Raw genomic sequence first — 27,950 nt, 5'->3', positions numbered from 1 at the left:
CTATAATTTCATCTGACATTTACACCAAATTCAATAATAAAATAATTAATGGTTTGATCAGGATACTAATCAATGCAATCAGACACAATCAGCTATCGCTTCCCACACTGTCTATCTACTAGTGTATCAACCGAGAGATTCCCAACAGTAGTATAACCTCCAAAAAACATAGAAGACACTTTGGAAACATAATTTCTGTATGGCTTAGATGCGATAATCTACCAACTGTATTTTACTTTATACATTTTTATTATTTTTGCCAAGGTAAAAAAGTAGATTGGGGTTATAGTAAAATCTAAATTCTACTTATATTTACTCATAGGAAAAAGAAAAAAGAAAGAAGAATTAGTGCAATCAGACTGCTCCTTAGTTGATTTTGTAATCGAATAGCATGATTGGAACATTCTCCTCTTTGTATTATTTAGAATCTTTGTGTTTTGTTTTTCATAATATATATCGTTTTCCCTTTTTTTTTTCTTATTTGTAAATATTCATTTTATTGTGAAACATATTTAGAATTTGAAACAAAAGAACAAAAAATAGACTAATTATACGCATCTCTAATAAAATCTTATATGCTACTATGAGTCTATGATATCACATTTTTGTTCGTTCGTGAAATTATTATAATACTATTCGCATGCATATATAGAAGTTACACAACACGGATATGCTCAAAATCGGGATAGTGTCGCCATGATTTCTACAATGCAGCTGAAACCCTAAAGTTTATTAATGAACTAATGAAGCAAAATGGTTTTAGTTATTGGATTAAAAAGTCGCCATGATTCGTGCCTACTCTATCCATGACAACAACAATATCATTTTAAAACAGTATTTATTTCAAACTAAAGAAAAATAAACAAATAAAAAAATAAGTTACATAGATGACCTTACTTTTGTTGATTGTTTAAGACAAGTGCGCATAATTAAAAATGGATAGACTTAAAAAAAATGTGAAGAAAAAGACGGTGATGGACTATAGTGGCGACATTATGAACTTGAAAGGACCTGAAAGATAAAAAATTTACAAGAGGGAAATTTGTCAGAATTATCGTGATGGTAGCAAAAGTATAAAACCAATTAATACGCATAAACTAGCAGTAGCAGCAGACAGTAATTCGAATAATATCATGAGACTAAACCAATTCTTTTCTCTTTTTTTTTTTTGTTAAAAACCTACAGAAATTACAAACAAAACTAAAGTTGAAATGATCTCTCATTTTCTGTTTCAATAAATAATGGAGATAACCTTAGTAAGATATGTCCTTATCTCAATAATAAAAAGCTCTGGCTCATGTTATCTATGTCAATATAATGTTAACGATAAATATATTATATTTAAATTTCCTTTTTCAAAATTAATTGCATTTCATATATTTCAGATTATAATAAATTGGATTAAATGTTTTTCATGTTTTTTTTTTTGTGTCGCACATCAGTTAAACTAAAAGAACTTCACATATATACTTAAGGGAAAGCTTATCATTCCTTGCCTTCCAAGTGTAATCTCATGTTGTGTACACTTTTGTTTCATTCTCAATAGATTATAAACTCGATTTGTTTCTATGTTCCTTATTCCATTCCGGCCGACATTCAAATTTGGGTATTTACCATATACTGACCAAATCTTGGACAGTAAAATCAGAGTGAATTTTTTTTTGTTTATTTGGTGAATGGAAGAAACAGAAAAAAAAAATTGGCCAAGCTAAGAGGTAAAAGACAAAGAACAAATAAAGATCAATCAAGAAGAGAGATAAACTCTATTGAAACAAAGCTTTTAAGGTTGTATTATCTTTACATTGTGAACAACAAATAGATGAGCAAAGAGAGAAGCTTATCATTGCTTGCACCCCACAAGTGTGATCCCATGTTGTGTGCACTTTCGTTTTTCACTATATCGTTTCCCCCTTTTTCCCATTTATATATTGTAAATACTCATTTTGTTGCGAAATGTATTTGGAGTTTGAAATGAAAACGAAAAAAAAAAAATCATAATAGTTTATATACGCATTTCTAGTTAACTCTTTTATATATATGCAAAGTGTTAATGTGATATTACATTTGGTGCATATGGAAAGTTATTATTATATACTCGCACGCATATATAAAAGTTACGTACGCAAGATGGAGATGCTCAAAATCAAGATAGTGTCGCCATGATTGCTGCAATACAGCCGAAACCCTAAAGTTTACTAATGAACTAATGAAGCCAAATGGTTTTCATTATTGGATTAAAATTCGCCCCATGACAACAACAATATCATTTTTAAACAATAGCTATTTCAAAGTAAAGAAAAAAATGAATTATAAATAATGAGTTCGAGAGAGATGACGTTTCTTCTCGTTGATTGTTTAAGACAAGTGCACGATTAAAAATGGTTAGACATAAAAAAAAAAAATGTAATGAAAGAAACGGATAAGCACAATAGTGGCGACATTATGAACTTGAGAGAAGAGAGGAGGGATTAAACAAGTATAGCAAATTAAGCTGCAAAATTTTGACTATAAATATATCACAACACCTATGGATTTGTATCATCAAAGTTAAGTTTTTTGAAAAGAAAAAGAAGAAAAAGAAACAAGTTTTAGTTAAAAGCAAAGCAAAAAGAAAGAAATGGCAAAGAACCTCAACGCCGTCTGCTTCACCGTTCTATTGCTTGTCCTCGTGATGGCTTCAAGCGGTATTATAGTTTAACCAAGTTCTCTATATACTTTTCAGTTAGTCTTTTAATTCTATCTTGTTGTGCTGATCTTGATGAATATGTCAACATCTAGGATTCCTCAAGAGCGAGGCTATTAAGTGCGGTGATCTAACCTGCCCTCCTTTCGCTTTCCACGATGAGTGCCCGGCTGCGCACGGAACTACTGATTCTATTTGCTGCGACTGTTGTATAAAGGCATACGGGAGTGCAAATATCTGTTGGGCGATTATTGAGGGAACCGACAAGCATTGCCATTGCTACACAAAGGGTTGAATTTGACATAACCTCATCTGATTACCAAGTGTACCTTTTATCCATTCGGTGTGAGAGCACATGACATGTGTGTATGTTTATGTTCAAGTTTCTTTTGCTTCCAAATAAAACAACAAGGGCAAAGCTTATCATTGCTTGTCCCTCCAGGTGTAATCTCATGTTCTGTGTACTTTTGTTTCCTTCTGAATATATAATATAATAAACTCGTTTTGTGTTTGTGTTCCAGCTCGTTCCAATACGAATAAACCAGCAGCAGCACACATTAATTCGAATATTTTCATGAGGCTAAACCGAGAACGATATAAGACACAACAATTTTTCAGCGAAGCTTCGGTGTACGATTTATGGGAAAAGCGAATGATCATATTCACCATCGACCTACTCAGTCATGCAACTATATATAGTATAATCGACAAGTATCTTTTAGATGCCATATTGCTTCTTATTCAGGACATAATTAATGATGTGCAAAAAAAAAAGGAAATGATTTTCGGTTGTCATCGAAATAACTAGTTGGACAAAGAAACTTGGACAAGAGAGCGACACAGATTATAAAAATGCATCAATGCAATCAGACTGAAACTTGTGTTCTTACATTAATAGTTATCTTAAACCAAAACTAGCCGTTGATAATTTCAATTGACATTTACGGTTAGCTATAATTCCAACTGACATTTACAAACACACTTATAGTTAACTTATCTATTTTATAAGCTAGTATGACCAAATTCAATGATAAAGTAATTAGCAGTTTGATCAGGAAACAAGTCAATGCAATCAGACAGAATCAGTTATCGCTTCCGACACTGTCTATCTACAAGTGTATCAACCGAGAGATTCGCAACACTATAACCTCAAAAAAACATAGAAGACACTTTGGAAACATAATTTCCTTATGGCTAAGATGAAATAATCTTTCCAACCTTATGGCCAAATGTGAAAATTACAATCAGATTTCAACAAAATTTCCATTCCCGGACACCCTTTCAAGTAACGAACAACTCTCAATGCAACCATCCAATGATCTTCTCTTGACTCATATATATATATTTTGGCTAAGGTAACAAAGATTGAGGTTATTGTAACATCTAGATATTTCATTCTACTGATATTTACTCATAGGAAAAATAAAAAAAAAAAGAAAAAAAAGAATCAATGCAATCAGACTGCTCCTTAGTTGATTTTGTAGTCGAATAACATGATATTAATTAGAGCATTCTCTTCTTTGTATTTTTTTTGGATGAATGTTAAATTTATTCAAACTCCAAAAAAACATCTTTTTCTACATCAATTTGATGCGAGCTTTGCTAGTGGTTACATACAAAATCAAATCAAAAAAATCATGTTTATGCTATCTAAGAAATTTAGGCCTGGATGCCAGCCAGTCCTGACCTTCTACGTACTTGGCGTCTCCAAGTAAACGAATAGAGCTGAAGCGATTCCTCATTCCCTTGTCAATGAACCGGATCAGTCGAATTGCGGTAGATGGTGTGGAACCATGTCTGCGATCATTTCTTTCTCTCCATAGAACATGTATAGTCATCTGAAAAAGGTATCGAAGAATGAACGTCTGCACCTTATTTCCGTATGATCGAGAGATGAGATTCACCATCGCCAACCAATCAGTTGTGAAGTCTTGGCGTTAAATTCCCTGTGCCAGATTTTCCCATACCTGAGATGAGAAAGGACATGCAAAGAAGAGATGTGATCGTGTTTCGTAGGGATCTTGGCATAGTACACATGCCGTAGAAGCATTCGGACTCCACCTGGACACTCGATCAGCTGTAGAGAGGCAATCATGTATTGCGAGCCAAGCCAAAAAACCATACTTTGGACAGTTATGCTTGAACCAAATCCCCTTGGACCAGAGAGTCTTCGGGCCTTTTGTTCGGACTTGATCACGAGTAGCCTTTGTATCCCCTTGAACGGTGTCGTCTCCGTCGATGGCTTGCTGCGCAAGCAACGTCATGACCCGAAGCATATGCTTCACTTTAAGTGCGATTGTAAAAGTGTTTTGGTTTTTACAAAATCTCTCTGCAACTATCACTAGTTAGCATCTTTTGATGTAAAAACGTTTTTTTTTTGGGTTGAATCAAATTTAACATTCATTCAAAAAAAAAAAAAAAAAGCATGATGATAAGTATCACCCTTAGTTCTCCAAAGAAATTGATCTTCCGTATCAACTCTGTAATGAAGTTAGTTTTGCAGAGTCGATTGCGTCTTCAACCAAATTCAGAGCCTGTGAACGGTGTCGTCTCCGTCGATGGGTTAAGAGAACCTCCGCAACCTTCGCCTCGTCTCTTATACCCATATCAACCACACCCCTAGCTCCCAGAAGATTGAGAAGCTTTCCATGTTGCGACCAGTTATCGTACCAGAACAGCGATGATCGACCATTACCAATCTGAACTTTAACAAACCCCTCAGCTTGCAGTCTCATTCTCAAAATCTGCTTCCACATAGACAAGCCTGGAGAGTTATTTGTAGGCTCAGGAGTTGTCCAAATAGACTCATGCCGCATTAAATTTGATCGAGTCCACCGAACCCAAAGAGAATCTGCTGTGACCAGCCTCCACACAATTTTCAACAAGCAAACATCATTCGCTTCCCGAATGCTGATTAAACCCAGACCTCCCTCATCTCTCGGTTTGCAGACATCCGCCCAGGCAATCTTAACTTTGCGAGGATTAAGCGCAGGTCCCGACCACAGGAATGCAGAGCAGATACGTTCGATATCTGAGATACAACTTGATGGTAAACGAAATGCCGAAATCCAGAAATTCGTAATGCTAGCTATAACAGAAGATAACAACTGAAGCCTGCCCGCAAAAGACAAAGCTCTAGCTGTCCAAGTATTATTTAGAATCTTCTTTGTATTATTTTGAATCTTTGTGTTCTGTTTTTCAGAATAAATATCCATTTTCCCTTTTTCACTATTTGTAAATACTAATTTTGTTGTGAAACATATTTAGAATCTGAAAAGGAACACATAAACTAATTATACGCATCTCTAATAAACTCTAATATGCTAGTATGATATCACATTTTGGCTCGTTTGTGAAGTTATTATAATACTATTCGCATGCATATATAGAAGTTACACAACATGGAGGTGCTCAAAACCGAGATAGTTTCGCCGTGATTGCTACAATGCAGCTGAAGCCCTAAAGTTTATTAATGAACTAATGAAGCCAAATGGTTTTGATTATTGGATTGAAAAGTCGTCAAGATTCGTGTCTATATATCCATAACAACGACAATATCATTTTTAAACAATATTCTTTCAAACTAAAAAAAAAAATGAATTATATAAAAATGAGTTATAGAGATGATCTTTTTGTTGATTGTTTAAGACAAGCGCATGATTAAAAATGGATAGCCATCAAAAAACAAAATTTGATGAAAAAGACGGCGATGGACTATAATGACGGCATTATGAAATTGGAAGGACCTGAAAGATAAATTTTTTAAAAGAGGGAATTCTAGGTGAATTGGTCAGATTTATCGTGATGATAGCAAAAGTATAAAACCAATACATATAAACTAGCAGTAGCAGCGGACAGTAATTCGAATAGTTCAATGAGACAAAACCGAGAACAATTTAAAACACAACTAAATGTGAAATGACCTCTCATTTTCTATTTTAATAAATAACTAGAATTTGACTCCGTGCATCCGCACGGAAATATTTTGTTTTTGTTTCTAATATAACTTCTATTTATTTTTTGTTTAGATATAATTTGTTTTGTTATTTATTTATTTTTTAAATCAAGAAATTTGTTATTATGTTTTGACTTTAAATAGTATAGTTTTGTATATTAGTAGAATAAGAGTATTAATTAATTAAATATATATCGATCTAATGTTAATTATGAACTTTATTTTTATGTGAATTTAAATTTACACATAAACAATCTATATGTATATTTTAAAATTTTTTTCTAGTATTATTATGACCACGATCATCAAAACATAATTTTAATCCGGTCATTCTATTAATCGAAAAATAAATGTTATTATAACAATATATTTATAATTCGATCATTCTATTAATCTGAAAAGGACTATGGCTATGAAACTATAATTCTAACCCGTCCATTCATATTACTATATAATATAAATATTTACTACTTTTGAAATAATTTTTATTTTAATATCTTGCATATTTTGATAACTTAATCCGCATAAGACTATAATTATAAAAAAAACCTAACACATCCCATCAAATTACTATATAATATTAATATTTATCAGTTTTCAATATATGAAATTTTAGTCTGATTGAATATAATTAAAAAAATATAACAAAGTATTTGTTAATCATATGTGTTGTTCTGAAAATATTATTTGAATTTTAAATGTTAAATTAAATAAATCTATATTTAAGGAAGTCTAAAGTAATTTAAATTAATATCTATTATTCAGAATTAGATTTAATTACAAAAATTAATAAGTTTGAATTTTAAATTAAATATAACCTATATTTAAGGAAATTTTTAAATATCTAAACTAATATCTAATTTTCGGAATTAAAAATATATATAAAAAATATATATTTTTTAAATAATATTGTAATAAATTAGGATGATTTTAGGATAATTTTAAAACTATTTCCAAACAATTTTTTTAAAAAAATTAGGAGTGTTTGGAAGCAACTACTAAAAATGTTTCTGTTTTAATAGAATAGATGGAGATTACCTGAGGAGTAGGATGTGTTTTCAAAAGGAAAAACACAAAATGTCATTAACTTATAAATGTTTGACCAAATAATACGTTTTGAAATATGACATATTGTATATAGATTCAAAACAAAACCATTAAAACCTCACAATTTACAGTAAAATTATTAGAATTCTCCATAATATTTTTAATATGTATTATTAAAACATTCATATATAAAATTTATATCTTAATAAATATAATTGATTGTATATAATTTTTATCAACTAAATATCCACAAGTAGCGTGAACGCAAAATATAGTCTTATTATATAAAGGAAGATGTTTTAAAGTTAATAACTCACCTAATTTTGACACAGGTTTTAATAAATCAATTAGATTTTGACATGTATTAAATAAATTAAAAAATAATAATCACGCTTGGTTTAGGAAAATTGAACAAAAATTTGAAATAAAAAGCCAAAACTTTTTTATAAGAAAAGAAAAAGCATATTTCAGATTAGATAAGTAAATTAAATAAAATATTATTATTTTTAGGTTTTTTTATCTAGATTAAAGAAATTAATCTTAAAAAAAAATTTCAATTTCTCACTTATATAAAAACCATAATTCTTTAGTATGTCAATTACACTATAAAAAAATGAAAATCTCAATAGTTGTATCCACAACTATTTACTGCATTCACTTCACTAAATTTTCATTCAATATATATATATACATATATATATACATACATATATATAATTAATATTTTTGTTTCTAAATTTATGCAATATTTTTAAAAAAAATTTCAGGGATTATAAAATATCAAGATACAAACCAATGCAGGTATTTATCTAGTTTGTAATTTGTTAATATGATATCACATTTGGTACATATGGAAAGTTATAATAATACTCGCACGCATATATAAAAGTTACGTACGCAAGATGGAGATGCTCAAAATCAAGATAGTGTCGCTATGATTGCTGCAATGCAGCTGAAACCCTAAAGTTTACTCATAAACTAATGAAGCCAAATGGTTTTCATTGTTGGATTAAAAAGTCGCCAAGATTCGTACTTACTCTATCCATGACAATGACATTATCATTTTTAAACAAAAGCTATGTTGGGTCTGTTCGTTTGCTTGCTGCAGGAGGCTGCGGCTGTCCGATTGTTGTTCGTTACTCTAACGCAGCTTCCTGCGGCCAGACACGGCATCCAAGCGTTCCGCGTGTCTTTAATTTTTTGGACGCTATCAAATCCAGCGTTGCGACAAAAAACGCGGCGTTTAAAACTGTAAATTACAAAACTAACCCTATAACAATTTGTTAATTACAAAAACCATTTACCCTAAAAAAAGTGTCGATCTTTCTCTCTGCGCCGAAACTCTTCTTCCCCATTCATCTTCTCCATCTTCTCCATCTTCTCCATCAGCTGAGCTTAAAATTTTAATGGATCGGGAGCAAAAGCGGCTTTAAACCCACCTTCCAAACTCCATCAATCCTCTTCTCTCTTCCCAGGTCGAATCTATAAATATAAAACTTCACTTTTTTTTTCAATTTTCGTTATTTCCTTCTCTAATCTGTTACTTAATGGGTCTGTGTGTGTTTGTGTTTGGTACCATATTAGAGTGTTCAAGGGTCTAAGGCTGTTTTTGCATTTGATTATTCTTTCTCTTTGCTGTGACCTGATTAGTGAACTCGCATTTAAGCTTTCTTTGTCCTTGCAACAATGGTAGATATTGTGCTGCATCATTCAGCGACCAGATGCGCGGCTGACAAACAAACAACAATCATCTGCGTCTGGTCGCAGCGTCTAGCCGCAGGTCGCAGCCGCGGCCGCAGGCGGCTGACAAACGAACAGGGCCAAACTAAAGAGAAAAATGAATTATAAATATTGAGTATAGAGATGACCTCTCTTTTGGTTGATTGTTTAAGACAAGTGCACGATTAAAAATGATAGACTTAAAAAAACAAAAATAGTGTAATGAAAAATACGGCTATGCAAAATAGTGGCGACATAATGAACTTGGGTAAACTTGAGAGAAGAGAGGAGGGATTAAACAAGTATAACAAATTAAGCTGAATTTTTTTGCCTATAAATAGATCTCAACACCTATGGATTTGTATCGTCAAAGTTAAGTTTGTTGAAAAGAAAAAGAAGAAAAAAAAAGTTTTAGCTAAAAGCAAAAGCAAAAAGAAAGAAATGGCAAAGAACCTCAACTCCGTCAGCTTCACCGTTCTCTTGCTTGTCCTCGTGATGGCTTCAACCGGTATTATAGTTTAACCAAGTTCTCTATTATACTTTTCAGTTAGTCTTTTAATTATATCTTGTGCTGATGATTTTGATGAATATGTCAACATCTAGGATTCCTCAAGAGCGAGGCTTCAGGCTGCGGTACTAACCCATGCACTAGCACCGCTCAAATTACGTTCCTCGACGAGTGCCCGGATGCGCACGGAACTACAAATTCTATTTTCTGCGAGTGTTGTAAACGTGTATACGGGAGTCCTCCAGTCTGTTGGGCGGTTATTGAGGGAACCGACAAGCATTGCCATTGCTACAAAAGGATCATCTGATTACCAAATGTAACTTTTATCCATTCGGTGTGAGAGGACATGGCATGTGTGTATGTTTATGTTCAAGTTTCCTTTGCTTTCCAATAAAACATCAAGGGCAAAGCTTATCATTGCTTGCTCCCTCCAGGTGTGATCTCATGTTGTGTGCACTTTTGTTTCGTTCTGAATTGTTGATACCGAGTATCACACAAAGAGTTTTTATTGATGTTATAGCTGAACTCAAGATGAGCTGCCTACGTACCCTTGAGAAGGGATCAAGCCATTCGTAGTTCATATTACAGAGAGAAAAATAGGATGTATTCTAGGGTTTTCTGCGGAGTTATGAATGAATGAATCCTTGAATGAACGATGAGCTCTTTATTTATAGAGGTTGAAACCGGTCGATTTTCCTTTTCCTTCTTGACTTGATAATGCAGATTTCCTTATTTCTTGGAGCAGATAAGAACAACTTCCTTTTTCCTTGAGGAATTATCTTCTGAGAATATTTCCTTTTTCCGGATAAGATCAGGAAATATTCTACAGGTGAACCATCATAAATCGGGATTAATTGGGCCAATCTTGGTTCATACCGGGCTAAACCGGGGGTGCGGAGTACACCACCAACAGTAAGCCCCCCCCCCTCAGTCCGGCGAAAGAGTATATGTAAGAGTTCGGCGGATTTCGTAAGTACTTTTAGTCTGGTGTGAACTGAGATTGGTGGATTCTTGCGAAGCTGTTAGCTCGGCTTATGTGAGTTTCGACTTAGTCTATTGCGAATTGCGATAATTCGGCTTACATTTGTGAGTGTTGTGAACTCGGCTTACGGTATGAATCTGAGGTGTTCGGCTTAATTTGTGCGAGTTAAATGAACTCGGCCTGGGGGACCCAAGTGAGCTTTCTCGTGCTGGAAGAGTGAAGTTCGAACTCTTGTAAACACACGATACGGACTCAAGGTTTCCTAAGTCGAATCAGAGTGTGCGAGATGGGCTTGGCTTATTATTCTCAGTGACTTAGGAATACAAAATGCGGGACTGGCCCCGGCTTTATGATGTGGAGTTTACCACGGCACCATGTGGGTGTTAGCGAGACGGATCTCGGCTTTTTAGGTTGCATTGTTGAGAAATGCTATCGAACAACTGGCCAGGAAGTCGATGTAATACCGATGAGTTCGGTTGGGACTGCGAACATGTCAGTTCGGCTTGGAGGGACGGACCCTGAATTTCAGAGGAGCTCGGTTGATGAGCTAGAAGAGGTTTGAGCGCGGTATAGCTCGGCAGAAGAGTGTATTCTGAGATGTCGGACTCAAGTCGATGAACTGAACTTGTCTGACTAACTGAGCTGTTGTACCGAACTGAAACTCGAAATTCTGAACAAAACTGATAATATTGAAGTTCCGAAGTCCAAATCTGATGACGAACTGAAAAATTCTGAAGTTCTGAACTGAGCAGAAATTCTGATTCAAAACCAAATTGACTGAAGCTCTGGATTCGAAACCCAATTAATATTCAGAGCTGAACTGGAATTTTGAACTAAAACCGAGCTGAACTGAAATCCGAACTTTCTGATATAAAACTTGACGAGCTGAAGCAGATAAAAAGAAACTAGCAGACTGAGGCTGATGAAATGTATCAGTAGTAGCTTAGTTCCGTAAAACTGTTGGTGGTGTACTCCGCACCCCCGGTTTAGTCCGGTATGAACCGAGATCGGCCCAATTGATCCCGATTTACGATGGTTCATATCCAAAAGATATTCGGCCCATTAATAGCTTCTGGTCTTCTAAAGTCCGATTTACAATGTCGGCATTAACATCTAAACTTTACGGAATATTTCCTTAATCTTATCCAATAAAAGGAAATATTCCCGAATCCAAATCCAAGTAGAAAAAGGAAATCGTTCAGAGAGACCGATTTCCAAACCCTATAAATAGAAGATACTCCTCTTCTTTCAAGGGGGATTCAAAACTTTAATAATAGAACTACGAATGGCTTGATCCCTTCTCAAGGGTACGTAGGCAGCTCATTTTGAGTTCAGCTATAACATCAATAAAAATTCTTTGTGTGATACGCAGTATCAACAATTGGCGCTAGAAGGAAGGAGTCGAGATTTAAAAAAAAAAAAACGGATGATAAAAGTATATATCTGATCTTCTGTTGTCTCTACCAGCCATGATTTTTGACGACTTACACAGCTCTTTTACAACACAACCGAGACCGTCTCCATCATATAAACAAATTCGGTTATTTGCGCTCTACGTCAAACTTTCTACCACTCTTTCGTGGCCTAGCAATTATGATCTCGAATCAGGACCTTAGATCTTTGACAACGCCGACGAGACGTCAAATACAAAGCTAAGTTTTCACGCTTAATTATTATTTACTTACGGTTTGGTATATTATTGATTTACAATAACCAATGGTTTACAATAACCAATTGGTATAACGTAATGTTTAACTAATTCACGCTTCATGACACAAAATCAAATTATATGGTTTTCTTCTTTACACGGCTCTTCCTCCTATGACAGGCAAAGCAAAGACTCTCCCTCACCCGACGAGAGCTCGACGACTCAGTTTTTAATTCTCTATGGAGACGCCTACTACACGACCACGTTCCATGGAATCCATGACCTCATCACCTTTAATCTGTGATTTACAAAAAAAAAAAAGATAAAAGAGCAAAAGAAGGGGAGGTCGTCACAACTTCTCCAAGATTAAAAAAAAAAAAAAAACGTCATCGATCAAGTCGTTGCCTTACAAATTGTGCTCGAGTTTGTTGGCTCTGCTTGAGCTCGTCAGATCGGTATATGCAAAATCGAGCTCCCATGGCCCTGTCTCAGTTCGTCATGGCTAAATTCTTCGTGAGCAGTTCACAAACTCACCCTTAACTCATCGGTCTTCAACATCTTCCCCAATGGCACTTCTCTCCGATAACTAGAAAACCAATCGCGATGTGGATATTTGATTGAATTTCTGAATACCGAATCAGATGCGGATCAAAGACAACCATTCGCGGCAACGATCAATGATTGCTTTTTCACCGTTCTCTCTTGGAAACTCAGTATCGGATCTTCTCTGGCTTTGTCTTCTATGCCGTTCCAAAAATTCCAGCTCCACTGGAAACAATAATCAACAGCAGCTTTACGAAGAACACTTCACAAAGTACCTCTGAGACTTTCCCCTTTTCCTTGCTTCAGAACTGTGGCGAGAAAGTTGCACAGCAAAATCTAACGCCGCTCCTTTCACGTCAAATATCGTCGGAGATTTGGTTTGTTCACTCTAGAATTTCGACTCGAAGATAGTTGATTTTGAAGCACAAGAAAGAGGAACAACCAAGGATATAAAAGCTTGGCATTTACAAGAGAGAATCCAGAGCTTCTGACATCATCTCGCCGAGCTCCTCAAATGCACAGGCATCATCTCGCCGAGCTCCTCAAATGTTGTCTCAGCTAATCACAATTGACGTCGCCTCAAACCGAGCTCATCACCATTGATTTGTGATTAAAAACAAAGCAAAAGACGAAGAGGAGGTCGTCACAACTTCTCCAGACTTCTCCAACTTCACCACCGACGCAGCTTTAAATCAGCTCGTCCTGACTCAAGTCTTCAACAGCAATTCAGAGCAAGAGACGTTATACTATGTTCAAGCCTCAAAACAAAAGGCAAAACCAAGAAAAAAGCACACAAAAATAAAAGGAAGAAGAAGATCTGCGCCAACAGAACTTACGATCCACGTGGAATCATAGCAGCCGAGCTTGTTTGTTTAAAAAAAAAAGGGAGGGAGTAGGGGCTAGGAGGCACCTCACTCTGAGACCCATCATTCGTCGCCACCACTCGAGCTTCCAGGAGCTCCGGCTTCGCCACCGCTACTCACCGCCGCACCTGCACCAAAACCAAATCGTATTGCAAGGAAATCAGGTTTCTTTTTGGGCTTGAATAAATCTCTGGCCCATCTGAAACCTTGAGATATTAGGCCCACTTTATGGCCCCTTGATATGAAGACTATAGCCCATTCCAAACCATCTCCACGATGTCCTCAAAACCTCTCTTGACGGTGAAACAGATGTAGTTCCGGTCAAGTCAAATCCGGGGACCCTCCTATCAGACCTGCAACTTCCGGCGAACAGCAGATTTCCCGACCTGAGCCATCTCCATCGTTAGCTCCATCAAAGAACCTCCGAGATCTTTCTTCTTCCTTGCTTCAAATTATCATGGCGAGAAAACACACGTCGCTTCCATTTTTGGATTTCGAAAGTTAGTTCCTGAAATTCTCCATCAAGAGCTTTCATGTTCATTCTGGGCTCGGAAAACTTCAGAGATTCGCAACAATTCCCAAGCTTCAATGCCCGATGACATCCTAGAAATACTACACTGAGATTAAGAAGATTTATTGGTTCGGTTCTAATCTTCTGTCGAAACTTCTAGCTGATACCATCGTCATCTCAGCTCGCCGCACGGCTTCACCAGCTCTTTACCGGAATCTAAAAACCAGTTCGGAAGCACCTCGTCAATCCGTTTCTCATCCAGTTCACGAGAGATGGATAGAGTAAATCGAGAGAGAACTTAATATTTCAGATCTTCACAAGGATTGAACATCAAAGAGCCGAGCTCCACAATCCAGCACTAACACCAAAAAGCTAAGTTCTTTTCCTATAAGTATTATGATCCAAAATTTCTAAGAAAATAGATATCTTCACAATTTTTATCAACACATCGCAGGACTAAAATTATTGATCCAACGACGTCACTTCAGCAATAGATGCAGATTAAGCTCAAAGAAGTAATCGAAAACTCGAAGTTATCATGCCTAAACGTTGAAATCTCACCACCTATGAAATCTCACCAGCTCGCCAACCGAGCTTCCGCGAAACCCAGGTATCATCTATCGAGATCTTTTTTCCATTCTATCACAGGGTCTGTACTTCCAAGCCGAGCTACGGTTCGCCAAAAAAAAAAGAGAAAAAAAAAAAACGAAAATAGGAAGAAAAATCAGTTCGCAAAAGTTTATGGGAAGCTCTCTTTAGACGAGCTCCGAGCTGACACTGCAGCACCTTTATCGCCAGCCTCAGCTCGTCAAGTTCTATATCAGAAAGTTGGGATTTCAGTTCAGTTTGAGGTTTCTCTGGAATTTCAGTTCAGCCTTTCAGTTTCGATTCAAAGCTTAGTCAGCTCGGTTTTGAGTTATGATTTCAGCTCGGCTCAGACTTTTAGTTCGTCGAATTCAGATCTCTGTTTTAGTTCGTCGAGTTCAGTTCATCAATTCAGTTCAATCAGTTCGGTTCGGTTTCGTCATCAACTTGAGTTCGCCAAATTCAGAATTTCAGAGTTTCATTTTTGATTCAAACTCAGTTCGGCTCAGAATTTCAGCTTCAAGTCATCAACTTGAGTTTATCAAATTCAGAATCTCAGAATTTCAGTTTTGAATCAGAATTTGAGTTTGGTTCAGAAATTCAGCTTGGTTCAGAATTTTATTTCCACTCAGACTTTCGCTCAGAACTTCAGATCATCAGATTCAGCCTTGATTCAGAGTTTCAGTTCGTCACTTTCAACCCGTCAGCTTGAATTTTCAAATCGTTTATCAGTAACAATCTCTTTTACCGAGCTACACAACGCTCATCTTATCCCACCTCGTCAACCAAGCTCCGATGAATTCAGGGTCCGTCCCTCCAAGCCGAACTAACATGTTCGCAGTCCCGACCGAACTCATCGGTATTACATCGACTTCCTGGCCAGTTGTTCGATAACATTTCTCAACAATGCAACCTCAAAAAGCCGAGATCCGTCTCGCAAGCATCCACATGGCGCCGTGGTGAAAGAATCCACAATTTTTAAAGCCGGGGCCAGTCCCGCATTACTTATTCCTAAGTCACCGAGAACAATAAGCCGAGCCCATCTCGCACACTCTGGTTCGACTTAGGAAACCTTGAGTCTGTATCGTGTGTTTACAAGAGTTCGAATTTCACTCTTCCAGCACGAGAAAGCTCACTTGGGTCCCCCAGGCCGAGTTCATTTAACTCGCACAAACTAAGCCGAACACCTCAGATTCGCACCGTAAGCCGAGTTCTCAACACTCGCAAATGTAAGCCGAGTTATCGCAATTCGCAATAGACTGAGTTGAAAATCATATAAGCCGAGCTAACAGCCTCGCAAGTCTCCAATCTCAATTCACACCGGACTAAAAATACTCATGAAATCCGCCGAACTCTTACACATACTCTATCACCGGACTGAGGGGGGGGGGCTTACTGTTGGTGGTGTACTCTGCATCCCCGGTTTAGTCCGGTATGAACCGAGATCGGCCCAATTGATCCCGATTTACGATGGTTCATATCCAAAAGACATTCGGCCCATTAATAGCTTATGGTCTTCTAAAGCCCGATTTACAATGTCGGCATTAACATCTAAACTTTACGGAATATTTCCTTAATCTTATCCAATAAAAGGAAATATTCCCGAATCCAAATCCAAGTAGAAAAAGGAAATCGTTCAGAAAGACCGATTTCCAAACCCTATAAATAGAAGATACTTCTCTTCTTTCAAGGGGGATTCAAAACTTTAATAATAGAACTACGAATAGCTTGATCCCTTCTCAAAGGTACGTAGGCAGCTCATTTTGAGTTCAGCTATAACATCAATAAAAATTCTTTGTGTGATACGCGGTATCAACATGAATATATAATATACTGAACTCGTTTTGTGTTTGTGTTCCTCGTTCCAATACGAATAAACAAGTAGCAGCACACATTAATTCGAATATATTCATGAGGCTAAATGGAGAACGATATAGGACAGTGACATAGATGATAAAATCAGTGCAATCAGACTGCTCCTTAGTTGAGTTTGTAGTCGAATAGCATGATTAACATTAACATTCTCGTCTTTGTATTATTTAGAATCTTTGTGCTTCGTTTTTCAGAATACATATCGTTTTTTCCATTTTTTCACTTATTTGTAAATATTAATTTTGCTGAGAAACATACTTAGTATCTGAAAAAGAAAAAATACGAATCATACGCATCTCTAATAAACTCTTATATGCCGTTATGATATCACATTTTTGTTCGTTTGTGACGTTATTATAATACTATTCACATGCATATCTAGTAGTTAGACAACACGGAGATGTTCAAAACCGAGATAGTGTCGCCATGATTGCTACAATGCACCTGAAACCCTAAAGTTTATTAATGAACTAATGAAGCCAAATAGTTTTAATTATCGGATTAAAAAAGTCGCCAAGATTCGTGTCTATATCCATGACAACAACAATATTATTTAAACAATATTTATGTCGACGACAAAAAAAAAAAAAAATTATGTTAAACTAAAGAAAAATTAAATAAATAAAAAATGAGTTACAGAGATGACCTTCCTTTCGTTAATTATTTATTTAAGACAAGTGCATGATTAAAAAATGAATATACTAAAAAAAAAGGAAACAAAATGTGTTGAAAAAGACGGTGATGGACTATAGTGGCAACATTATAAAATTGGAAGGACCTGAAATAAAATATTAAAAGTAGGAATTCTAGGGGAATTGGTCAGATATATCGTGATGGTAGCAAAATTATAAAACCAACCAATACGCATAAACTAGCAGTAGCAGCAGACAGTAATTTGAAATGATCTCTCATTATCTATCACAACAGTTAATAGGAGATAACCTGAGGAGTAAGGTATGCCCTTATCTCAATAATAAAAAGCTCTGGCTCGTGTCATATACGCATCTCTAATCAACTCTTATACGAGAGTTGAAGGAACCGTAAAACACTGCCATTGCTACAAAAAAAAAAAAGGGTTTGAAATAACTTCATATGATTCTTGTATATATCATTGTATATATTTTTGTATATATCCTTCTTGTGTATACAACAAACTGTATAAATCGAAAGGCCACTTTGGCATATGAATATACAAAACCTTTAATACACTTTTGATTTCTGACACACTTTGGCATAAAATATACAAAACCTTTAATACACTTTTTTAATCTGCAGATTATTCTCACTTCTACACCTGCTTTTGTTTAGTTAAAAAGGGAAAAAAAAGACATCTCTCTAGTTCAAAAATATTTTTTAATGATTTCGTTTAATTTGCTTGATTCCATTCAATTTCAAATATTTTGGACTCGGTTTACTTCAGGATCAAGTAACTGCCCTTAAGGTGGAGAACTGAACCAAGAATTCTCTTTCTATATCATCAATTGAATCACTTATCGTAATTCGGTATAAAATTTTGATATTTCATATTATTTTGTAATCTGGTTTTGTATTCAAAAATTTTGCTTTTGGCATTTCGCCACACGCTAGTTTTTCTTCTTTTCACTAGTTTGTAGATATTTATTTTCTTCTGAAATACATTTGAAATACAAGAAAACATTGAAAATAATATTTATATTCTCAATATACAATATAAGAAAATCGTTTTGTGTTTTGTGTTCCTCGTTCCAATACGAATAAACAAGCAGTAGCACACATTAATTCGAATATATTCATGAGGCCAAACCGAGAACGATATAAGACACAACAATTTTTTAGCGAGACTTCAGTGTACGATTTTATGGAAAAAAGTGATCATATTCATCATCGGCCTACTCAGTCATAGCAATGTATATAGTATAATCGACATGTTTTTTTTAGATGCCGTTGCTTCTTATTCAGGACACAATTAATAATGTGCAAAAGAAAAGAAAAACGGAAACGACTTTTGGTTGTCATCAAAATAACACCTTGGACAAAGAAACTTGGACGAAAACATAGAAGACACTTTGGAAACAGTACTATAACCTGAAAGAAAACATATAAGACACTTTGGAAACACAATTTCCATATGGCTAAGATGCAATAATCTACGTACCCAATGTATTGTTCTTTATATATTTTTATTATTTTTGCCAAGGTAACAAAGTAGATTGAGGTTATTTTATAATCTAAATATTTCATTCTACTTAGATTTCTACATAGGAAAAAGAAAAAACAAAAAGATTCAGTGCAATCAGACTGCTCCTATTAGTTAATTTTGTAGTCGATAATAGCATGATTGGAACATTATCCTCTTTGTATTATTTATAACTAGGTGTTTAACCCGCGGCTTACGCGGGTCGAAAAGTTTCCAAAACATAATCCAAACTTTATGCTATAAATCGAGAGAATTAAAACCACCACTTAAGACGTACATGATAAAAAAAAAGTAATTCAAAAGTAAATAACTTACAAAATTAAACACTAAAAAATACAATCATTTTTTTCTCTTCTTTATTCTTTAGTTTTTTACGGTCTTTTCTTTATTCTTCGTAATTATCTTCCACCTTCTTCTCTCACGTCTTCTTCTTTTTCCTTTTTTTTCTTTGGTTTTTCTTTGTCACTTATCTTTTCCATATCTCTTCTTTCTTCTTCGTCTTTGATTTTTACTTCTTTTTCTTGTTATGCATCTCTGTATTTTCTTATTATTCATCATTTTCTTTTCATCTCCATCATCGTCTTTAATTTGTACTTCTTGTTCCCATTCTGTTATGTGTTCATGTTCTTCTTGTTCTTTTAGGTTATACTATTTTCTTTCTTCTTTTCTTCATCACCTTCATCTTCTTCGTTCTCTGCAACTTTCTAATCTTTTTGTTTTTCGTTATCTTTTTCCTCATTTTCAAATTATTCTATTTTGTTTTATTCCTACATTTCTCCAAATTCTTCATCTTCTCCTCTTTAAAATTCTTCATCCAATAATTCTCTGATTTTTTGTTTATCTAATAATTCTTTATCTCATTCATCAACTTCATCTTTGTCTACTTTGTCTTCTTCATCTTATGTTCTTCTTTATTCAACTTTTCCACATATTTTTCTTCTTCCATTTTGTCTACTATGTATTGGTTTCTCTGACCTCTCCGACTTCTCCGACTTCTTTTTCTAATTATTTTGTTTTCTTCTTCAAATTTGTCATTTGATTCTTCTTTGTTCTAGCAATTGCGTTCCCTAGATCACTACCATGTAGTTAGGTATGGGCATCCTTAATGACGGTACTACTTATGCGACAAATAATTTTTCTACCTTAGACCGTCTTAATTGGTCTTATCCGCCTATATTTCTTTTCTTTATTTTTTTTATTTTCTTAATTGATTTCTTCTTTTTTTTTTTTCCTCTTCTTCATCTTTTAGTTTTTTATATATTTTTTGTTTTTTCCTTCTTATCCTCTATCGTTTTCAAATCCTACTTATTCTTTATCGTTTTTGTCTTTTTTGACTTTATTTTTTTTACTTCATTTTCTTTGTTTTCTTCTATCATCTTTGTATTATCTTCTTCTTATTCTTCCACATCTACCTATTACATTTGTATTTTCTTTCTTCTAACTATTTTTTAGAAGTTTGGAAAATTTTTGAACGTATATTTTCATAGTTGTATGGCTTTTACTATATTTACACAAACAGTCAGTTTCACAGAATTTGGTGAAGTAAAAGCAAATAGATAACATGGATACATATTTATCTAACCGTTCTAACATGTACCCTCTTCTTGAAACAACCTCTTCGTCTTCGTATCCTCTGTCTTCATCTTTTTAGTTTTTCTTAGTGACTTTAAGATAATCTCATAGCCCGAGTTTGGATTCAACATAATAATATCTACAGCTCCTTCTCGTCGGTATATATGATGAAAATTATAGCATTGAAACCATTTTAAATGCAATCATATAACTTAAATAAAATCAAAAATGGATTTCGACATTCAAACAAATTACAATGAAAGAAAATATACCACTCCAAAAGAACATCAGAGGAAAATAATTTATTTTACTTTTCCACTACTCCAGAAACAGCTCAGCATATTTAAAGAAGGTAGAAACTCACGAAACAAACTGATGAAGTTCAGGTTGAAAAGCAAATAGTAATGATATCTGAGCCTTTTCTTCATTTCTAACATGTGGAAATTTTACACAATAGTTAAAGGCATTGCTCACGTTGCCCAAATTAGAAATACACAAGAATAAAAATTCTATCGAAAGTTTAGGACCAATGCTTTAACAGGCTACAATTTTTTTCACAGATATCAACTATCCTCCTTCCTACATCACTCGTAGCTCTAGCCACAAGTATGATTCCAAAAAAAAATTGTTCGTTAACCGGTTCCTTTGTTGATCAGCTAGTAGGTTTCTAGAACACTGACACAGCAAACTTCACAATCTAAAAAACAAACTAATCAATTAATTCCGCATGACTAACTTTTTAGATACTGCAATAAAAGAAAAAAAAAACGGGCAAAGGAAGAGAAGAAATTTTAGAAGAAATCTTATAAGACCAAAAAAATATGAAAATCTCAGAAACCACTGACATTTGTAATTCTCCTCACCGTAGTTTATACAAATGGATGATAGATTCTTCTTCATGTTATAAAATCACAAAACACTAAATTACTTTTTAGGCCATTTATATATATATCTAAGAATAATTATAATAACCAAAAAACCTAAAAGACAATAAACAAATAATAGAATATCACAAATAATCGATGATATTATTCTATAAGAATCTTTATTGCTACCATCATGTTATATCTTCTTCTCGACCTAAGTCGTTTAGGTAAATTCTGTCACCGATTCTTTATTCTTCCTCCGTTACCATTATATTATTCTTTAAAGAATAAAAATACGCAATCACAAATTAAATTCATATATAATAAAATTTTCGATCCAACGGTGAGTACATGCCTCATATTCTCGTAAAATAAAGGGAGAAACTTAAAAAGTTACGAAACTGAAGAAATTAAAAATAAAAAGAAAAAACATATAGAACAGAATAAAACATATCATAGAAGAAGCTTTGATGATTGTGTCAAAGTCATGCCTCAAGAATGATATTATTTTTGTTTCTCATGTTTTGTCTTCTCCAATTACTAACTATGACCACACAAAACTTGAATTAAACCCAGACGAAAAGAAAGAAAATGAATCGAACAAACCTCCCCAAAATACAACTAAAAAACACAATCACAAAATACAAGAAAAACATAGAAATAAATAACTTTACCTCTGAACACCATTGTAGAATTCAACCACCAGCGAGGTAGGCAATCCTACTGCAAAACGCCAGAACCTATGCAGCAAAAAAAACAATGAAGGGAAGTAAGACGACAAACAAACAACAAAAAAAAACTATTACAATCTAAAAACAGATCAGAAACATCAAAGAAGTAAACCATTAGATAAAGACTGACGCTCAAAAACAATAAAAACAATCGCATAGAGACTAAATCAGAATGCTGCAAAACAAAACATGCAAACCCTTAAACGTGATTCACAAAAAAATTATACCGCGACAAAGCAGTAACGATGTGATAGCTAGCAAATATCATAGAGATAGACCCACTTACACAGCCCAAAAATCAAAATTATTTTCTCAATTAACTATGGAGAACAACGAACAGCACACAAAACCAAATTAAGAGGCACGCATGAAAAAAAATTTACCAAAGACGGAAAGCATTAAAAAAATATCCAACAACGTAGAAACAAAGCCAATGTCGTTATTGGGATGCCCTAACGTCTGCGGGGAAAAGATATATTTATAGTCACAAAACCAATCTACGATTTCTCCCATATTACACAAAACTTAATTTTAACCATTTTAACCGATTTTAATGTATTTTTTATAAAACTTAATTTGAACCAATTTAACCAAATTTAACCAAGGGGTAAAAAGTAATTATCCACTCCAAAATTGAATAAAAAGGCTTAAAGCTAAAATTTTACTTTGCTTATAATATATATGATGATCTTTGTGTTTCGTTTTTCATGATATATATCGTTTTTCACCTTTTCACTTATTTGTAAATATCAATTTTGTTGTGAAAACATTTAAAATCTGAAAAAATAAAAAAAAATAAACTAATTATACGCAGCTCTTATACACTTTTTGATATGTTATATCAACACAAAACGGTATAACAATTATTTAGACCAAAATTCGATTTTTTAATACAACTGCGTTTGTTTATCTGACAATAATAAACAAACTGGGACTTAGCAAGGATCTCAAAATTAAAAGTAAAATGATTTTTAGCTCTCAGTCTCGAAGTCTCTTTTTCTGTGAATCGCAAATGACTCTCATTTTTAATACATTCTTATAATATCACCCTGCAAAATAATAACAAAACGTAATTTTCGAGACTAGTAACCCAGTTCTCCTAATGTAAAAGCATTAAAAAACTCATTAACCAGTAGGTTAAGGAGACTTCCACTCCTATAATCAGTTTAACCGAGACATTTATTTTCCTTTTTGACTTAGGATTTTTTAGAGATTTTTTTTTCTATAAGTCAAAAATGGAAACTTTCTTTTTTTCTCTTGTTGGGTTCATGTTGGTCCACAGGTTGAACCGGTTTAATCTCTTTAGTACTCTACTGTCGTCAATCAGATTTAATCAGGCTGATATCGGTTCATACCAGAAAAAACCAGAAATATGGTTTTCACCTCCAACAACATTACTATGATAAAATTGATATTTTTTATAGTTCGCTGACCGATCATAAAACTCAGTATTTAAACGGTGCGAATTACAATTGATGATTACGATATTATATTTTTGTGGATTAATATGAATAATATTTTAGTCCACTGTAAAAGGGTTAAATGAATTCCGCTTTAACCGTATTGTTTATTATCATTGGTTAAAGATATTATAAAATTTATTAACCTAATAAATATAATTTTATGTGGTAAATTTAATTATATGATGTTAGTATATGCATATGTATATATATAAATAAATTTATTAACCAAGATATTGAAAATAATTTCTAAGATAATATTTAAGATATTGTAATCTCGTATATCATATAGGTTAATCTCTAGTTAATTATTATATACGCATCTCTAATTAAATCTTATGTATATATATATATATGTACATATGTTAATATGATATCACATTTGGTACATATAGAAAATTATTATAATATACTCACGCATATATAAAAGTTGCGAGGTAGAGATGCTCAAAATCAAGATAGTGTCGCCATAATGCTACAATGGAGCTGAAACCCTAAAATTTACTAATGAACTAATGAAGCCAAATGGTTTTCATTATTGGATTAAAAAGTCGCCAAGATTCGTACTACTCTATCCAGTATCCATGATAACAAGTCAACAACAATATCATTTTTAAGCAATAGCTATTTCAAACTAATTAAAGAAAAAAATTGAATTATAAATAATGAGTTACAGAGATGACCTTGCTTTTGGTTGATTCTTTAAGACAAGTGCACGATTAAAAATGGATAGACTTAAAAAATATTCATATATATATATATATATATTGTAATGAAAAAGATTACTATGCAAAATAGTGGTGACATTATGAATTTGGGTAAACTAGAGGAGGGATTAAACAAGTATAACAAATTAAGCTGCAAATGTTTTGACTATAAATAATCACAACGCCTATGGATTTGTATCATCAAAGTTAAGTTTGTTGAAAATAAAAAAGAAGAGAAAACAAGATTTAGTTAAAAGCAAAACAAAAAGAAAGAAATGGCAAAGAACCTCAACTCCGTCAGCTTCACCGTTCTCTTGCTTGTCCTCGTGATGGCTTCAACCGGTATTATAGTTTAACCAAGTTCTCTATTATACTTTTCAGTTAGTCTTTTAATTATATCTTGTGCTGATGATTTTGATGAATATGTCAACATTTAGCATTCCTCAAGAGCGAGGCTATTGACTGTCCTGGTGGATGCTCAACGCCCATTACACGTGTGTTCCTCGGGGAGTGCGAGCCTGCGCATGGAACTACACATAATGATTGCTGCATCTGTTGTGTAACCAAATACGGGAGTCCTCCAGTCTGTTGGGCGGCTATTGAGGGAACGGACGAGCATTGCCATTGCTACACAAAGGCTATATAACCTTATCTGATTACCAAGTGTAACTTTTATCCATTCGGTGTGAGAAGACATGACATGTGTGTATGTTTATGTTCAAGTTTCGTTTGCTTCTAAATAAAAACATCAAGGGCAAAGCTTATCATTGCTTCTCCCTCTAGGTGTAATATCATGTTCTGTGTACTTTTGTTTCGATCTGAATATATAATATAATAAACTCGTTTTGTGTTTGTGTTTCTCGTTCCAATACGCATAAACCAGCAACAGCACACATTAACTCGAATATTATCATGAGGCTAAACAGAGAACGATATAAGACACAACAACTTTTCAGCGACGCTTCAGTGTACGATTTATAGAAAAAAAAAAAGAATGCTCATATTCACCATCGACCTACTCTTTCATGCAAAATCGACAAGTTGTTTTAGATGCCATATATATTACTGCTTATTCAGGACATAATGATGTGCAAAAGAATAGATGAAAGGAAACGACTTTTGGTTGTCATCAAAATAACTACTTGGACAAAGAAACTTGGACGAGACGGCGACACAGATATAAAAACGAATCAATGCATATTTCACAGTGAAAGTGTGTTCTTACATTAATTGTTATCTTAAACCGAAACTAACCGTTGATAACGTTCAAAAAGTGAAAGTATTAGGGACTATTATCCCACATCGGAAGTTAGAAGAGATTTTTAGTAGTATATAAGAGATATGGGATAATTTATTCATTGCCAATTAGTTTTGAGTTAGAAGCCTATAAACTCATATTTAACATGGTATCAGAGCCATCCATCCGATCTTTGGGCCCTTTTGGTTGGAGGTTTCCTGATGTTTGTTCCCACAAGTTGTGAAAGTCCCAGTTTTATATATAAAGAAAAAGAAGAGATTTGGACCAATCCACTCATTGTTAATTGATTTTGAGTTGGAAGCTCAAAAACTTAACAGAAAGCAATAAATATCCAAACTTACCTTACAAGTCACGGTTAACTATAATTTTTCATACACACTTATAATTAACTTATCTATATGATAAGATATGACCAAATTCAATAATAAACTAATTAAAGATTTGATCAGGATACGAATCAGACACAATCATATAGATAATGCAATCTGACACAATCAGCTATCGCTTCCGACACTGTCTATCTACTAGTGTATCAACCGAGAGATTCGCAACAGTAGTATAACCTCCAAAAAACCTAGAAGACACTTTGGAAACATAATTTCCGTATGGCTTAGATGCGATAATCTACCAACTGTATTTTTCTTTATACATTTTAATTATTTTTGCCAAGGTAACAAAGTAGATTGAGGTTATTGTAAAATCTAAATTCTACTTATATTTACTCATAGGAAAAAGAAAAAAAGAAAGAAGAATCAGTGCAATCAGACTGCTCCTTAGTTGATTTTGTATTCGGATAGCATGATTGGAACATTTACATTCTCCTCTTTGTATTATTTATAATTTTTGTGTTTCGTTTTTCATATCGTTTTTCCTTTTTTTAATTATTTTAATATTAATTTTATTGTGAAACATATTTAGAATCTGAAACAAAAGAAAAAAAATAGACTAATTATACGCATCTCTAATAAAATCTTATATGCTACTTTGATATCACATTTTTGTTCGTTCGTAAAGTTATTATAATACTATTCGCATGCGTATATAAAAGTTAAACAACACACGGAGATGCTCAAAATCGGGATAGTGTCGCCATGATTTCTGCAATGCAGCTGAAACCCTAAAGTTTACTAATGAACTAATGAAACAAAATGGTTTTAATTATTGGATTAAAAAGTCGCCAAGATTCGTGCCTACTCTATGCATGACAACAACAATATCATTTAAAAACAGTATTTATTTCAAAAATGGATAGACTTTAATATAAAAACAAAAAAACAAAATGTGATGAAAAAGACAGCGATAGATTATAGTGGCGACATTATGAACTTGGGAAGGACCTGATAGATAAAAAATTTTAAAGAAGGAAATTTCTCAGAATTGTCGTGATGGTAGCAAAAGTATAAAACCAATTAATATGTATAAACTAACAGTAGCAGCAGACAGTAATTCGAATAATATCATGAGACTAAACCAACAGCAATTCAGAACAAAACTAAAGTTGAAATGATCTTCTCATTTTCTGTTTCAATAAATAATGGAGATAACCTGAGTTTGATATGTCCTTATCTTAATAATAAAAAGCTCTGGCTCATTTTATCTATGTCAAAATATAATGATAATGATAAATATATTTTTTTTAAATTTCCTTTTTCAAAATTAATTTCCTTTTTCCTTTTATCCCCACTTATTTGTAAATACTCATTTTGTTGCGAAACGCATTTGGAGTTTGAAATGAAAACAAACGAAAAAATAATAATTCATTAATATTATATATGCATCTCTAATTAACTCTTATATATATATATATATATAATATGATATCACATTTGGTGTAATATACTCTCACGCATATATAAAAGTTGCGTACGCAAGATGGAGATGCTCAAAATCAAAATAGTGTCGCCATGATTGCTGCAATGCAGCTGAAACCCTAAATTTTACTAATGAACTAATGAGCCAAATTGTTTTCATTATTGGATTAAAAAATGATGTAGCCGAAGCTTTAAAAAGATAAAATAATAATTTGTTGATTCTAAGAATATTCGAAAAAACTATGATAATTTCGAGATTATTCATTTAGTTTGAGAATATTCGAATAAATCAAGCTGTCTTAAATAAATTCATTAAGATCTCTCTAGATCTACCGAAAACAAGGAACAAATAGACAAAAGCTCAATTTCATTAATCAATCAACAACTGAATACAACTTAAGTCTAAACCATATATTTATAATAAATCCAAAACATTAGAAAAATTCTAAAACA

General features: G+C 33.6%; 2 protein-coding genes and 1 long non-coding RNA gene across 3 annotated transcripts; 2 read left to right on the top strand and 1 right to left on the bottom strand.

Moving 5' to 3' along the window:
* Positions 1-2,537: 2,537 nt before the first annotated feature.
* LOC112088588 (defensin-like protein 206) lies at positions 2,538-3,127 on the top strand. Its single transcript, XM_024159011.1, has 2 exons — positions 2,538-2,684; positions 2,779-3,127. Exons 1-2 carry the CDS (start codon positions 2,618-2,620, stop codon positions 2,976-2,978), a joined length of 267 nt encoding a protein of 88 aa, XP_024014779.1. The 5' UTR covers positions 2,538-2,617; the 3' UTR covers positions 2,979-3,127.
* Positions 3,128-12,593: 9,466 nt separating this feature from the next.
* LOC112088580 lies at positions 12,594-14,058 on the bottom strand. Its single transcript, XR_002900533.1, has 3 exons — positions 13,922-14,058; positions 12,953-13,798; positions 12,594-12,840 (listed from the first exon to the last, which is right to left on the bottom strand). It is a non-coding gene; the product is annotated as an uncharacterized LOC112088580 (long non-coding RNA).
* Positions 14,059-24,625: 10,567 nt separating this feature from the next.
* Positions 24,626-25,230, top strand: LOC112088589 (defensin-like protein 206). Its single transcript, XM_024159014.1, has 2 exons — positions 24,626-24,770; positions 24,866-25,230. Exons 1-2 carry the CDS (start codon positions 24,704-24,706, stop codon positions 25,072-25,074), a joined length of 276 nt encoding a protein of 91 aa, XP_024014782.1. The 5' UTR covers positions 24,626-24,703; the 3' UTR covers positions 25,075-25,230.
* Positions 25,231-27,950: the final 2,720 nt, after the last annotated feature.

This window comes from Eutrema salsugineum, unplaced genomic scaffold (genome assembly GCF_000478725.1).
Source record: "Eutrema salsugineum unplaced genomic scaffold, Eutsalg1_0 scaffold_14, whole genome shotgun sequence".
Lineage (NCBI taxonomy): Eukaryota > Viridiplantae > Streptophyta > Magnoliopsida > Brassicales > Brassicaceae > Eutrema > Eutrema salsugineum.
The sequence above is the reverse complement of the archived record's forward strand: the minus strand, read 5'-3'. Positions and strand labels throughout refer to the sequence as shown.

Coding starts and splice junctions, on each gene's coding strand:
- LOC112088588 (XM_024159011.1), top strand. CDS start 2,618: ATGGCAAAGAACCTCAACGCCGTCTGCTTCACCGTTCTATTGCTTGTC. Junction 2,685..2,778: donor CCTCGTGATGGCTTCAAGCG/GTATTATAGTTT, acceptor GTCAACATCTAG/GATTCCTCAAGAGCGAGGCT.
- LOC112088589 (XM_024159014.1), top strand. CDS start 24,704: ATGGCAAAGAACCTCAACTCCGTCAGCTTCACCGTTCTCTTGCTTGTC. Junction 24,771..24,865: donor CCTCGTGATGGCTTCAACCG/GTATTATAGTTT, acceptor GTCAACATTTAG/CATTCCTCAAGAGCGAGGCT.